We start from the raw sequence: 13,748 nt of genomic DNA, 5'->3' as shown, positions 1-13,748 counted from the left end.
CGCACTAGGACACCGTACCGCCCTTCGGCCGTGCGTACGCAGCGGGGCAAACAGCGGGTGAGCGTTCGCCTTGGGCGCGAGGCGCCGTCAGCGAAGTCCGACGAGCCCCCGACTGACGGGAGTCGACGGACGAAAAGATAGCGTGGCTCACCGTTTGCTGTCCCGGAGAGTATCTGACCGCTCCCGACGCAGCGCGCGAAAACCTCCCAGGGGTCCCCGCGTGCGGCGCCACAGTCAACATCCGCTACCGGGTGAGGGAGTTATACGTCACTCCGCCCTTCCCAGCGCGGCAGACAGCAAGGAGGGCAGACATGTCGGGACATGAGAACGGCAGAAAAGGCGGGAAAGCCCGCTTAAAGGCAGCGGGCCAGCCTCAATTCCCACATCCCCCTCTCCTAAATTTGCCCTTTACCGGTCTGCAAAAGGCAGCCGGGCGTCACCCATGCAGTTAAAATGACACTGCTATGAGCGACAGCTAACCTCAGTCCAGCCCTGTTACTGCTGCTAAAGAAAAAGATTACAAGTGAGGAGCAAAAACATAAATAACAAAATAAACACATGACACTATAAAACAGTTGCGAAAGGGAGCACAGAAAAGTGGGATTAGTGTTCGTGGTGCTGAAGCGGGAATAGCGTCCACTGCGCGGAGGGGCGGAAAGGCGTGACAGTGTCCGCTGTGTGCGATGCCCGAGTGCGAGGTCAGAGGTACCGGAAGGAGGGGCTCACTGATGGCTCGTTGCTGGTCTTGATAAGCAGCGAGTCCGACGAACGCTGCCTCGGCTGTGCTTCGGAGGCCCCCGCATTTCTGGCTCGATGATGAAGCTGGAACGTTGCGCGAAGCCGGGCCTCTCCAGTGCTCAGGGAGGCCGACCCAAATTGGCTGCGAATGGCGTTGGCCGGCAGCATATAGCTGCTTTCAGCTGGCCTCGCGCAGGAGCCATGGTGGTAAGGCAGCGGGGCTTCTTCGACGACGGCCGAGAGCAGAGCACAGCCAGATGGTCTGACGTCAGTGGGTCAATGACCCCCCAGCACCTCCAGCGTCCGCATCGATGGGGGGAAGCCATGACGCACTCTTCGCGGGCTCGCACTGAAGCGTCACGCACTTACACACGCACACACACCGCTGACGGCTGCGCGAGCGTAGGCGCAAAGCGTCCTTCGTCTCTCTCCCCCGGCAAGCACCGACACTCAAGGTCACACACAGCTCCCTTCGCGGTAGACGAAACGAACACGAAAAAAAAAAAAGTAAACACAGAGCATACTGACACTAAACATCTGGCAAAAAAACAAAATACAAATAACACTTAATATTAGACAAAAACATAGAATACACATGAACACTTAAAAAAAAGAAACACTGGCAGCAGGCAGGTTGGGGTCAACTTCTTTACGAGAAAAGGCCGTAAAGAAGCTAACCTATACTGAGGCTAGACTAAACTGAGGGCCTTCGGTTGCGGAGAAGTCCGCCGTCCGGCGCGAGATCACAAAGGTGACCGCTTCCTCAGATTATACCGGCGCGGGGTCCGAATGCGGTCCGCCGCTCCGGGTGTGCCCCGTTGCTGGCGCGCAGTGCCGCAGGGCTCTGGCGCGAGCTCGTCAGACCGTGATACAAAGGGTTTCAGGTCTGCGATATGGGCACGGCTGAGTTTTCCCGTCTGGGGATCTTTCAGCAAGTACGCGAGTGGAGTGCAAGCTTTCTCCACTCGGTACGGACCAAGCCACTTAGGAGCGAGCGAGGTTGAGAACCCCTTACTGGCATCGCTAAGGGCGTGGTTGCGCTTCAGGACAAGATCGCCCACCTCAAAAACTAGGTCGCGATGCTTGCGGTCATATTGGGCCTTCTGCTGAGCCCTGGCCGACGCTAAACTTTGCCTTGCTTTGCAGAAAGCTCGACAAAGCCTGTCCCGAAGTGCCGACGCGTAAGCAGAGCAGTCTGCCGGCGCCTCCTCGTCCTCGAGCTGGCATTGAGTGACGCTGGTCACCGGATTTGCCAACTCCCTTCCAAAATTTAAGAAGGCGGGCGAGAAACCAGTTGAGCGACTCTCGGATGTTCGAATAGCGAACGCGAGCTCACTCAAATGGTCTGCCCAGTCCCTTTGACTTTCGGCAAAGGCCGCCAACATCGGTTTGAGCGTACGATTGACGCGCTCCGTCAAATTGGACTGGGGATGGTAGGGTGAAGTGGTGCAGTGATCAATTCCGAGGGAACGGCACGTGGCACCAAACACCCGAGCGGTGAAATACGAAGCATTGTCAGTGATGAGCCTTTCCGGGAAGCCGAACCGGCAAAACACCTCCTGCAGCTTCTCAAGCACCGCTCGCGCTGTCACCTTCCGAAGTGGGAAAAGTTCCACCCATTTCGAAAAGTGATCAGCGACTACCATCAGGTGAATGAACCCCTGCTTACTTCTGGGAAATGGTCCCATTAGATCGCAGGTGGCCACTTGCCACGGACGCTCACTGACAATCGGTTTCATCAGACCGGGCGGTTTGCCACCCCTTGATTTCACCGTTTGACAGACGCGGCAAGAACGGCAGTAGCGAAAAATGTCTCGCTTCATGCCAGGCCAGGTCACAACGCGGCTCAGTTTTGCAAAAACTTTCGAGCCACTCAGGTGACCGGCCATGGGTTCGTCGTGAGAGGATCGCAACAGTGCGGCTCTCAGACATTTGGGCATAACCACCTTAAACGGGTCTATGGACTCGTCGTCAGTGGCTATATACTTCAGCAGGAGCCCGTCATGGTCCAGCAAATATGAATCCGCCGGGGACTCAGCGACACACGCTGGTTCGAGCCCCCTATTCGCGCCCGCTGCAGGGCAAGCAGCGTCACGGCGCTCCGTCTCGTCGAGACAGTCGTTATCGGCGCCCGCTGCAGGACAAGCAGCGTCACGGCGCTCCATCTCTCTGAGACCGTCGCATATTTCGCGACAAAACCGGTCACTTTGCTGGGCCTTCAGAAGCTCTTCTCTGCTGAAAGCGATGCCCATTCTCCCAAAATGGGGGAGTCTGGTATCGCGCCCACTCAGGACCGCAGCAACAACCGCTTGAGTCGGCGTTACGGGTTCGCTCTCGGCCTCGTGGCCTTCGGAAAGCTCCCCCGCTCGGCCGCTTCGCGGTGCGCCGCTTACCTGGTTAGCAGCCAAGGTTTGTCCGCATGGGGACTCACCCTTCACGCCGAACGGCGGCGAAGCTGCTGTTTCGCCCCCGACGCTTGCAAGTGCTAAGGCACCGCTAGCGGCGGTCGCACCGGGATCAAGGTCCTCGGCCGATAGTGGGGCACGAGATAGCGCGTCAGCTACCACGTTGGTGCTCCCCTTTCGATACTGCACCGAAAAGTCATAGTGCTGTATCAGGAGAGCCCAGCGCGCCAGCCTGCCGGCAGGCTCACGGAGCCGCATCAGCCAGCTGAGCGCACTGTGATCCGTTTGCACTACGAATTTCGTCCCATCAAGATAGACGTCAAACTTTCGCAGTGCAAACACGATGGCGAGGCACTCCTTTTCGGTCACGGAATAATTTTTCTCCGCAGAGACCAAGGAGCGGCTGGCAAAGGCCAACGGCTGCAACACGCCATCGTATTCCTGTAGGAGAACAGCTCCTAAACCCAGATCGCTCGCATCAGTCTGTACAACGAACGGTCTGGTCAGGTCGGGGAGCTTGAGCTGCGCTGTCTCCGCTATGGCGTTAGACAGTCGGCAAAACGCCTCCTGCTGCTCAAGTCCCCATTGCCACTCGGCAGACTTACCCAAGAGTTTGCTCAAGGGCGCCTGCAGTCGGGCACAGGACGGAATGAAGGAACGGTAAAAGTTGACCATTCCTAGAAAGCGGCGAAGGCCACGTACGTCCTTGGGCACGGAAAATTCGAGAATAGCTCGAAGTTTCTCCCGATCCGGCTCTATGGAGCCTTCGCCCAGCGTAAACCCGAGCAACTGAACACGGGTCTGCGCTAATTGGACCTTAGCGGGGTTAAGTGTCATCCCGGCGGTCCTCACCCTCTCGAGTACATCGGCAACATGGGCCAAGTGCTCTTCGAAGGTTCGTGAATAAATCACGATGTCGTCGAGGTAGCACATGCAGTCTGACCACTTTGCTTCCCCGAGGACGCGGTCCATGAGTCTTTGAAACGTCGCAGGAGCATTGCAAAGACCAAAGGGCATACGAGTAAACTCGAACAACCCTCTGTGGGACGTGAACGCAGTTTTACACTGGTCACGGGTACCCATCCGGACCTGTAGATAACCTTTAGAGGCGTCAAGCGTGGTAAAGTACCGTGCATCACCCAGGTTACCTACGATGGAGTTTATCGTGGGGAGCGGATAGGCATCCTTTCGAGTCACTCCATTCAGACGGCGATAGTCGACGCACAGGCGATGACTGCCATCTTTCTTAGGCACGAGCACAATTGGAGACGCCCAGGAGCTAGACGAGCGGCGAATAATGCCAGCCGCAAGCATATCATCTAGCAACCCATCGATAATCTGCCTTTTGGCGAGACTGACGGGCCTGGGGTTACACTTCAAAGGAAGCGCGTCGCCAGTTTCGATCACATGGCTCACAAAATCGGTGCAGCCAGGTTGATCGGTGAAGAGCTCGTCGTACTGACATAACAGTGTCGACAAACGAGCCTTCTGTGCTTCATCCAACTGAGTCGCGCAGGCGACCAAAGGACGTAGTGCCTCTTCGTGTCGTGCCGGTCGATCCAAGCAGGGGTTTCGAGCCGACGAGCGCGGAACGCCAGGGTACGACCCCGGAGTTGGCGCACGACACGGTTCGTGCCGCGCCTCTCGTTCCCGAAGGGGACTGTGAGAGGGCAAATGCGGTGAGCGGGGGCTTGGCCCCGAACTCTGCGCAGGGCACGTTTCCGACGCTTCTGCCGCAAAGGCGACGGTAAGCGCCGGCGGGCTGATGAACGGCTTGAGTTGGCAAAATGGGCCATCACGATAGCCGCCATTCGCAATGTCCACAACGATACCGGTTTTAAGGAGAAAGTCCCGACCGAGAATCACTGGAACATTGAGCCCTGGAAGATGAATAAGACGACAGCGTCTCATTCGATCTCCCCATCGGACAGTCAACCTTGCAGCGCCTGCCGAATGGGCCACGCCTTTCGCAAGGGTGAATGTCGTTCGGCTGTCCCGCAAGCGCACCGAGTGCTTCCGCAAGTGGGACAACACCTGTTCGCCAAACAACGAGGCGCTAGCGCCCGTGTCCAGCAAAGCCGAAAATTCACGGCCGGCAATGGTGACCGGAATGAACGGCGCGTGCGTATCAGCAAGAAAAGTGCTTGCCCTGCACGCAGAGGGAAGAAGCAAAGGTTGGGTCGGTCGTGCATTCACGAACGACCCGGAAGCCCGTTTCCCTGCCTCGCAGGAGGCCTGGATCCGGTGCATTCCCTCGCTATGTGCCCTCTTTCACGGCAGCGGTAACAGCGCACTCCATCACGGTCTGTATTCCCAGACGGAGCAGCTTCGAGCTGTCGTGATCGGCTCGCTACGTTATCGTAGGATACGTTTCTGCGAGCCGCACCTCCAACATTACGTTGGGTCGAAAAGCGTCCCTGTGTGGAGGTTTCAGGCGGAGCAGCGCAGGCTGCCCGCCTTTCATGCGTAAAGGGGTCAAGAGCGCGATCGCTCAACTCCCACGCACAGCCGGTTGCAGCCGCAAAGGCGGCGCCGAGAGGCTGTTGCCGTTGGGGAAGGGTCATGGCCCCTCTCCAAGCGCAGCGCGGCTCAAGGGCGTCGCTGGCTGGCGGTGGCGGGCGATAGGCACGCGCGGCGAGAATGTCGCCTTGGATGCGCTTCGCCTCGGCGGCCAACGCTTCCAAATCACTGAAGCGGCCGCCGCGCAGGTATGCCGAAAAAGTCGGATGTGCCTGCCGTATCACCCGTTCGACGCGTTCCTCGTTCGAGGCTCGGGGCTCAGCGATAGAAATAAGTTCATCCATCGCCCGTACATACTCCTGTAAAGACTCGTCAGGAGCTTGTGTACGGAGCTCGAGCTCTCGCCGCATCCTACTTTCGTAGTCAGCGGGTAGGAATTCGCGCAAAAAGACCGCACGAAATTCCTCGAGGTTTGCTGCACGGTAACCGGAAAGCCGATACCATCTCGCCGCCGTGTCAGTCAGTGCAGCTGGAACAACACGTTCGAGCACCACCTTATCATCCAAACCCATCGCTCTCTGATAACGTGACAGAGAGTCGAGGTAATCTCGGGCGGTGAGCTGATCACCGTATCCGCTGTAGGTTGGCACAGGCAACATAACAGCGGGGTGGCCGCTTTTCGGAACAGCCGAAAGCGTTTGCACAGCTCCCGAGAGTGCTTGGATCATCTGCACGGCGTTTTGCAGCAAAGTCTGCGTCGTCGCACCGGCTTCGTAGGAAACCGTTGGTGCGTTAGCGGCGCGGTCGAGCGAAGGCGAGCAGTCGCCCAGCTCGATCAGTGGGGCGGTTTCAAACAGACCACCGCCCTGCGCGCCATTCCCAGAGCAAAATAGGCTCCTTGTGGGATTTGCCTGTTGTCGAACCAAAGGCGCACTTGGTGCGGCTACCATCGACAATTCAGGCGCCTGCTCAGCGTGCGGTCGAAGTGTCGGTTGCACGGCTGATAGCGGGCAAAAGTCGGCGAGGGCCCCGTCAATTCCGCAGGGAACCGACTGCGAGCGCTGCGCCGACGAACTGCCATGCATGCCAAAGGGCGCATTAGCAGTCGGAGGCGCTTGTGCGTAACGTTCGGGTAGGGCAAGAGGCCCATTCCGAAGCGACGCGCCATCTCCAAAGGGAGCGGCTAGGCGCCCCGTGTCGTCACCGCAATAGGGGGTGCCGACACGGACGGGTGCAGAAGGGTTCCCGTCCATAGAGGCAATGGCCTCCGTGTGCAACGCGGCATCCGCTAAAAGGGACAGCGGACAAAAGTCCCGCGAAGCAGCCATGTTACGACGAGCCCGAATCGCGCAGGCGAACTGACTCGCTAAGAGCAATCAAAAGCTAGAGCTTTTGATACCGCGTTGGGCGCCAGTGTGGTGTACACGTATCCCGAAGGAGTACGGCCACCAGCGTGGGTCCGGTCTTAGCGAGCCGCAGGGCACGCGTTAACCGTCGCCGTGGCGGGAAACACGATACTGCTCAAGTCGCAACACTTTATTGTGGCAACACCAAACGCCGTACAGCCCGTTGCAAATAGGCGCGGCGGGAAAGCAAGTAGGCTTATCCACGCCACGGGCACAAAGTACTACACAGGGGTGCCACGAGCACGTCTCCGCGGTAAAGCTGATCCACGGAGACACCGGAGCAAAGGCCCGGTTGCTCGAGCGAGGGCAAAGGCGCTCGCGTTGGCTTCGAAGGGAGACGGGTCGGCGTAGCGAGGCCACGCACTAGGACACCGTACCGCCCTTCGGCCGTGCGTACGCAGCGGGGCAAACAGCGGGTGAGCGTTCGCCTTGGGCGCGAGGCGCCGTCAGCGAAGTCCGACGAGCCCCCGACTGACGGGAGTCGACGGACGAAAAGATAGCGTGGCTCACCGTTTGCTGTCCCGGAGAGTATCTGACCGCTCCCGACGCAGCGCGCGAAAACCTCCCAGGGGTCCCCGCGTGCGGCGCCACAGTCAACATCCGCTACCGGGTGAGGGAGTTATACGTCACTCCGCCCTTCCCAGCGCGGCAGACAGCAAGGAGGGCAGACATGTCGGGACATGAGAACGGCAGAAAAGGCGGGAAAGCCCGCTTAAAGGCAGCGGGCCAGCCTCAATTCCCACAATAGGTGGAATGGCCGGCGCTCATATCGTATGGCAGGTAGATTTCGCCCGCGCATTCCCATAATGTCTTTGCTAGGCGCGTCTGCACGACAATTCATTTCTCAATATAATATTTGCAGCAAATTAATGCATAAGCTTTTTCATTAGTGCGGAATACACACGTACCTCCGATAAAATGGTCTTCGCACACTCTGGCTTCAACGTTTGGTACCCAAAGGCTACCTGCCGCTATGGCTCTTATCACAGCTGCAGCCCACCTCATTTTCTTTTTCTTCATTCCATGGAAATCAATACCTGTGTTTGCCTTTCATACTCGAGTTGGAGCAGCCAACGGCTGAACAACCGACCATGGTTTATCAGGACGAAGATAAACGGGCGACTGAGCGCGCGAATCCCAAATAATCTGAGGCTTGCGGTGGAGCGGTTCGCCGTCGTCTACTCTTCTCGAACTGGGTCACCTATTCGGAGCAAAGGAGACTCTCACCCATCCAGCTGACCCCTGTTTACCAACGCAGCAGCCGTCGCCTATGCGGCGAAGACCTTGAGTTTTCCCCCTTTGGATGGTACAAGAACAGTCGCAGTTCCCAGCGAAGACGCTACCGAGATGACTTCAGAAGTCACACCAACACAAATTGTAATAGACCCGCCGATGACACCCGAACCTTTCCATGGTGACGCGCACGAAGACACAGAGGATTGGCTTGAGCAATTTGAGCACGTCGCGAGGGTCAATGGCTGGGATGCTACTTGGAAGCTACGATGTATTAGAGAATTCCACACCAATGTGGTTCGAAAACCATGAGGCTGCCATCTCAACCTGGGATGGCTTTTCACGGAAGCTACTTGGCACCTACCCCAGTAGCGACTGCAAGGAGAGAGCTGAGACCGCTGTCCAAGCTCGGAACCAGCGGAACAATGAAAGCGTGGCTATGTGTGTAGAGGCCATGATCCGTCTCTTCCGCCAAGCAGATCCTTACATGAGCGGGGACAAAAACTTCGCCATCTAATGCGAGGTGTAAGAGAGAAACTTTTTGCCAGTTTGGTTAGAAATATGCCATTTACTGTCGTGGAGTTTTGTTTTGAGGCGGCCACAATGAAAAGAACGCTTCAGCAACGAGCGAGGATGTACAACCGGGATCTGGGCATTGCTTCTGTTTACGCAGCACCCACTGCCTTGGGAAATAGCATAAACTTCACGTGACCTCGTGAGGTCTGTAGTGCGAGAGGAGCTCGACCATAGCGTTCCAGCTGTGTCGTCACTAGCCGTCATTCGTGAGGAAGTCAGACTGGCGGTTCGGGATCTCCAGCCCATTCGGGAACGTCAGCAGTATGCCCAGCCAGAAGTGTCACCATCATTATCGCAGACAGTTTCATATGCTGACACTCTCCTGCAAGGACCCCCCATGTGTAGGACATCGCAGCTGCTTAGGTTAGATTTGAGATTCAGTAGGCAAAAATCAGCAGTCATGATTTTTAATGATAATGAAGAGAGTGAGCTTAGGATACAGGAGGTCACGCTATAGAGAATGGATAAATACAAATATCTGAGTGTATGGATAAGCAATGGGACCGAGTTCCTAAGGGAACACGAAATATACGTAAAGACGAAAGGTAACAAGAATGCAGCGGTGATAAAAAATAGGGCACTGTGGAATTACAATAGGTATGATGTGAGAGGAATATGGAAAGGGGTCATGGTTCCTGGTCTGATGTTCGGCAATGCGGTCTTGTGTATGAGATGGGAGGTTCAAGCAAGATTAGAAATTAAGCAACGTGGAATAGGTAGGCTTGCTTTAGGAGTTCACGGGAATACACCAAATCAGGGAGTACAAGGCGATATGGAATGGTCATCATTAGAGGGCAGGGAAGCTAGCAGCAAGATAAAATTTGAGGAGCGATTGAGGGAAATGGGGGAAGAGCATTGGGCTAGGAAGGTTTTCAGCTACTAGTACATGAGGAATGCCGATACAAAATAGAGGAAGCGAGCCAGAAAATTGACAGGTAAATACTTGGGAAAGAGCAGGGAGCCAAACCAAAAAGAACTATTGGTTAAGAAGAAGGTGAAGGAAATGGAGACCGACATGTGATGTGCAGAAGAGACATGATTAAGAAGCCAGCACTAAAATCTATCAAACTTTTAAGTAGGCCATTTCCAAGGAAAGAATCTGTGATAATACTCGGGGTAGTTGTCTACTGTTTGAGGCCAGCACAGGAGTACTGCGAACCAAGACATATCGGACCAAATACGAAGGGGTAGACACGGTATGTAGCGCGTGCGGAGATGAGGAGGAAGCTGCCAAACACTTCATAATGTTCTGTAAAGGGCTTCACCGAGCGTTCAGGATGATGGTACAGAGTTTTTCAAAGCAATGGGGTTTAGGGACAGGGAGGGCGAAATAGACTTTAAGCGAGTAGAAATAACAAGGAGGAGATTATCTGATTGGTGGCTACAATCAAAGTACGAGTGAAAATTAAATCCTTCACTACAAAGTATCAGCCCTCAACTTCACTATTTAAAGAGAGAAAAAAAAAAACATAAATCTAGTTGCTGGTTCACTAAGTATTACGGCTAGGTTAGGTGGCGTTAGCCACCGCCCGATCTTAAGGGTACAGCCATATCAATCCATCCATACTAGGCGGAGCCAACGCACTGTCATGTCACTCGGCGCCTACCGTGTTTACAAACATAAAGTAGGTCCAGCTGCTGTCATTGTCTGGTGTAATTGTGACGTCAAAAACGGTCTCGATGCACACCTCATGCACGAAGCAGCTATCCATTCTCTGTGACAACTGCAGATGCATAATTTTTCTGAACGTTATTTGCTGCACAACAAGCTTGATTTTCCATATCTTGTTGGTGAAATAATGTTTTAGCAAGTAGGTAGCAGTAGTGCTATTATTCAAGGATATTCGATCAGTATTTGACTCAATGCGCACTTAATTTTCAGTATTGCTATTCGCTTCCAAGTTAAAAACTTGAATTTGATACATCCTAGGAATCATAAGACATTGCAGTTACAAGCCGGTGCGCGCTTCATTAAGGTTCACCAAATTCCCGGCGGCGTAAACAACGTAATTGACGAGCATACCATTTCAATAATGAACTCGATGACGAGGTCTTCCAAGAGGTCCACAGACTCTGTGTACGGATTCTGGTCATCTCCAAAGCCATACATCATGCACCGCACTGCAATCGCGAGAAGAAGAAAAAATGAAAATCATCGACCATGCTTTGTCCTATAGCTATAATACTCACGTTCTTTCGAAAACAGTCTTTTGCGTCTGTCCCCAACTTGCACTTCAGCTCCTTCCGTGAGGTCATCGTCAAACTAAAACCACGATTATACGAGTATTAGTACAGAAGCACCATGTAAGGTGGTCTTTTACCTGGTCAAAAGCGTCATCACTTGCTGCCATGACGCAGCAGCTCACTTCTGCGGAGCTAGCGGCTTTACACAAAAACTGTAAAGGCTCTACAAATGAAATTTCGATCTACGGAGCCTTTGCGCGACCATCGAAACGGCAAACGCTTACGCCAGTCCAATGAGGATGACGAGTAGGCATTGTAAGCATCTAATAACAGCCTCCAATAAAGTCCCCAGATTGTATCTTGAAACTAGGGACCACGACCCACTCTACTCTTAGCCTGCCCAGAGAACCCCCCCTCAAGCGCCTCCGTTCTAGTTCGTACATTTTGTCGCTAGGGCTGTGACATACGAGCGGCATGGCGCTAGTCAAAACTTGTTTGTTGACGTCACCTTTAGTGTTTGTGGTCAAATTTCGGCCAACAAAGCGCTCACAGTGCGTATTTATTATGCAAAATTTAAAATTATTTAGTATTATAATACTAGAAGTCATTCAAAACTTTTTTTGGATTCAAATGGATGCGACAACACACAGACCGTCCTACACAGATGCAGATTTCTTCTTACCTTCTCATCATTCGTGTCTAGCACATAATTTCATAGCCCTTGAAGTACTGTATGACACGCCAATCTACCGAATTCGAGCTCCATAAAAACTCTTGTGAAAGATCGAAAATAATTCAGAAAGGGTGTGTCTTATACTGATTTCTTCTCTCTTGACTCTTTCTTCGTTGGTTGAGCGTCTACAATAATCAGAATAACTGAGCCGATTTATTGGAAGTTAGCTGTGCTCAGAAAGCTGTGAGATTAAAGAACAAATACTGTCACACGGATGCAGAACCAGGAAGCCATAAAAAAAAAATTCGGCAGATCCCATGTACCTATAGCAATCGTCGTTATGCGAAGCGTACGGAGAGATCGGGTCGCAAATTTTTTATAGAGCGACACGTCATGAAATTACGCTAAATGTATGTACAAATGTTGCACGCACAGACATATGTTGAAGATTTGCAGATGTTTATATAACCAGTTGTTTGCACTTGCGCAACGATGCGAACTGGAACATGCATATTAGCAATGCCAAAAGCTGACATAAATTAGCGCTAATGCTCGCGAGGATGCTGGTCCTGGACATTGCTACATAAATTAACTTTATGCAGCGCATGGCAACTAACCACAATTGACGTTAACCTGACGTGGCGGACATATATAATGTTTATAAAATTGGGTAGGCATTACTGCAAACGCTATTGACGTTTCGCGAAGATTAGCGTCTATTTGAAAAATAGTTCCGAGACCTGGCGTAACTCTGTGGTAGAACGCTTCATTGCCTCTCGGAATGCCTGGGTTCGATGCCAGCTGAGACCCTGGAATTTATTCTTTTCAATCGTCGGGTTGACGCTACCGAAGTCAGGTATTTCTTAACGCTCGCACTTTAATATCGCCGATGTGTGTTCTCGTCGTTTCTGGGTATATACTTGTCTATCACCTGTGGCACGAACCCACATACGAGCGGCACATACCCGCCGGTTGGTATGTGCCGATATGTGCCACACTGTAGTCTGGTGGGAAGTGTTTCACGACGCACGCGACGGGATTGTGATATTACTCATGTCTTGACCAGCGCTTCATATTCGCAGAACCATATATCTTACCCTTTCATGCTAACCCAGTCAAAAAAAATCAATGGGTCCAATTGGACAAATACCAATTGCTACGAATTGGTTCTCGACCAATTGGAATTTCGCCACCAGTTGGGAGCGTACCAATTATATCCAATTGGTAGACCAGTTTACGTCCAATTGGTGAACCATTTGGACAGTGCCGGTGGCCAATTGGTTTTCCAATTATATTTAACTGGACGTAACCGAATCTTAATTGGTGCCCAGCTTTCTTTTCACTGCAACCAGTTAAAGCTAACTGGTGTCCAATTGGTCAACCAATTCTAGATAACTGGTGTCCACCTATTCAACCAGTCAATGTAAATTGGCGTCCAAATGGTTATCCAGTTAAAGCCAACTGGTTATCCAATAGAAGCTGATTGGCGCCCAATTGGTTAACCAGTTGAACACGTATGGTGATCCAGTTAAAGCCAACTGGTGCTCAACTGTTTAGCCAGTTGAACACATATGGTCATCCAATTAAAGATACTGGAGTGCAATTGGTCAACCAGTCAATGACAATTGGTGTTCAAATGGTTAACCAGTTGAAAACATGTGGTGATCCAGTTCATGCCAACTGGTGCCAACAGGTCATCCAATTGAAGCTGATTGGTGCGCCATTGGTCAGCCAGTCAAACACATAATGATCCAGTTAAAGCCAACCGGTTAACCAGCTCACGTGAATTGGTGTCCAACTGGTTAACCAGTTGAAAACGTATGGTCCCCCAGTTAGAGTGAACTGGCACCCAACAGGTCATCCAATAGAAGCTGACTGGTGCCCAAATGGTTAACCAGTTGAAAACATGTGGTGATCCAGTTCAAGCCAACTGGTGCCAACAGGTCATCCAATTGAAGCTGATTGGTGCGCCATTGGTCAGCCAGTTGAATGTACATGGTCATCCAGTTAGAGCTGGCTGGTGTGCAACTGGTCAACCATTTGAAGTGAACTTCTAGCTTGGTCTAGCTTGAA

At 52.8% G+C, this 13,748-nt stretch overlaps 2 protein-coding genes across 2 annotated transcripts in view; one reads left to right on the top strand and one right to left on the bottom strand.

The window, feature by feature from the left end:
* Positions 1-13,748, top strand: part of LOC119161290 (glyoxalase domain-containing protein 4) — a 40,305-nt gene that overhangs the window by 1,633 nt on the left and 24,924 nt on the right. The window lies entirely within an intron of this gene.
* LOC142776248 (transcription initiation factor TFIID subunit 13-like) lies at positions 10,348-11,321 on the bottom strand. The gene is made up of 3 exons (XM_075879578.1): positions 11,140-11,321; positions 11,009-11,081; positions 10,348-10,939 (listed from the first exon to the last, which is right to left on the bottom strand). The coding sequence occupies exons 1-3, from the start codon at positions 11,167-11,169 to the stop codon at positions 10,797-10,799; spliced, it is 246 nt and encodes an 81-aa protein (XP_075735693.1). The 5' UTR covers positions 11,170-11,321; the 3' UTR covers positions 10,348-10,796.

This window comes from Rhipicephalus microplus, chromosome X, assembly GCF_043290135.1.
Source record: "Rhipicephalus microplus isolate Deutch F79 chromosome X, USDA_Rmic, whole genome shotgun sequence".
NCBI lineage: Eukaryota > Metazoa > Arthropoda > Arachnida > Ixodida > Ixodidae > Rhipicephalus > Rhipicephalus microplus.
The sequence above is the reverse complement of the archived record's forward strand: the minus strand, read 5'-3'. Positions and strand labels throughout refer to the sequence as shown.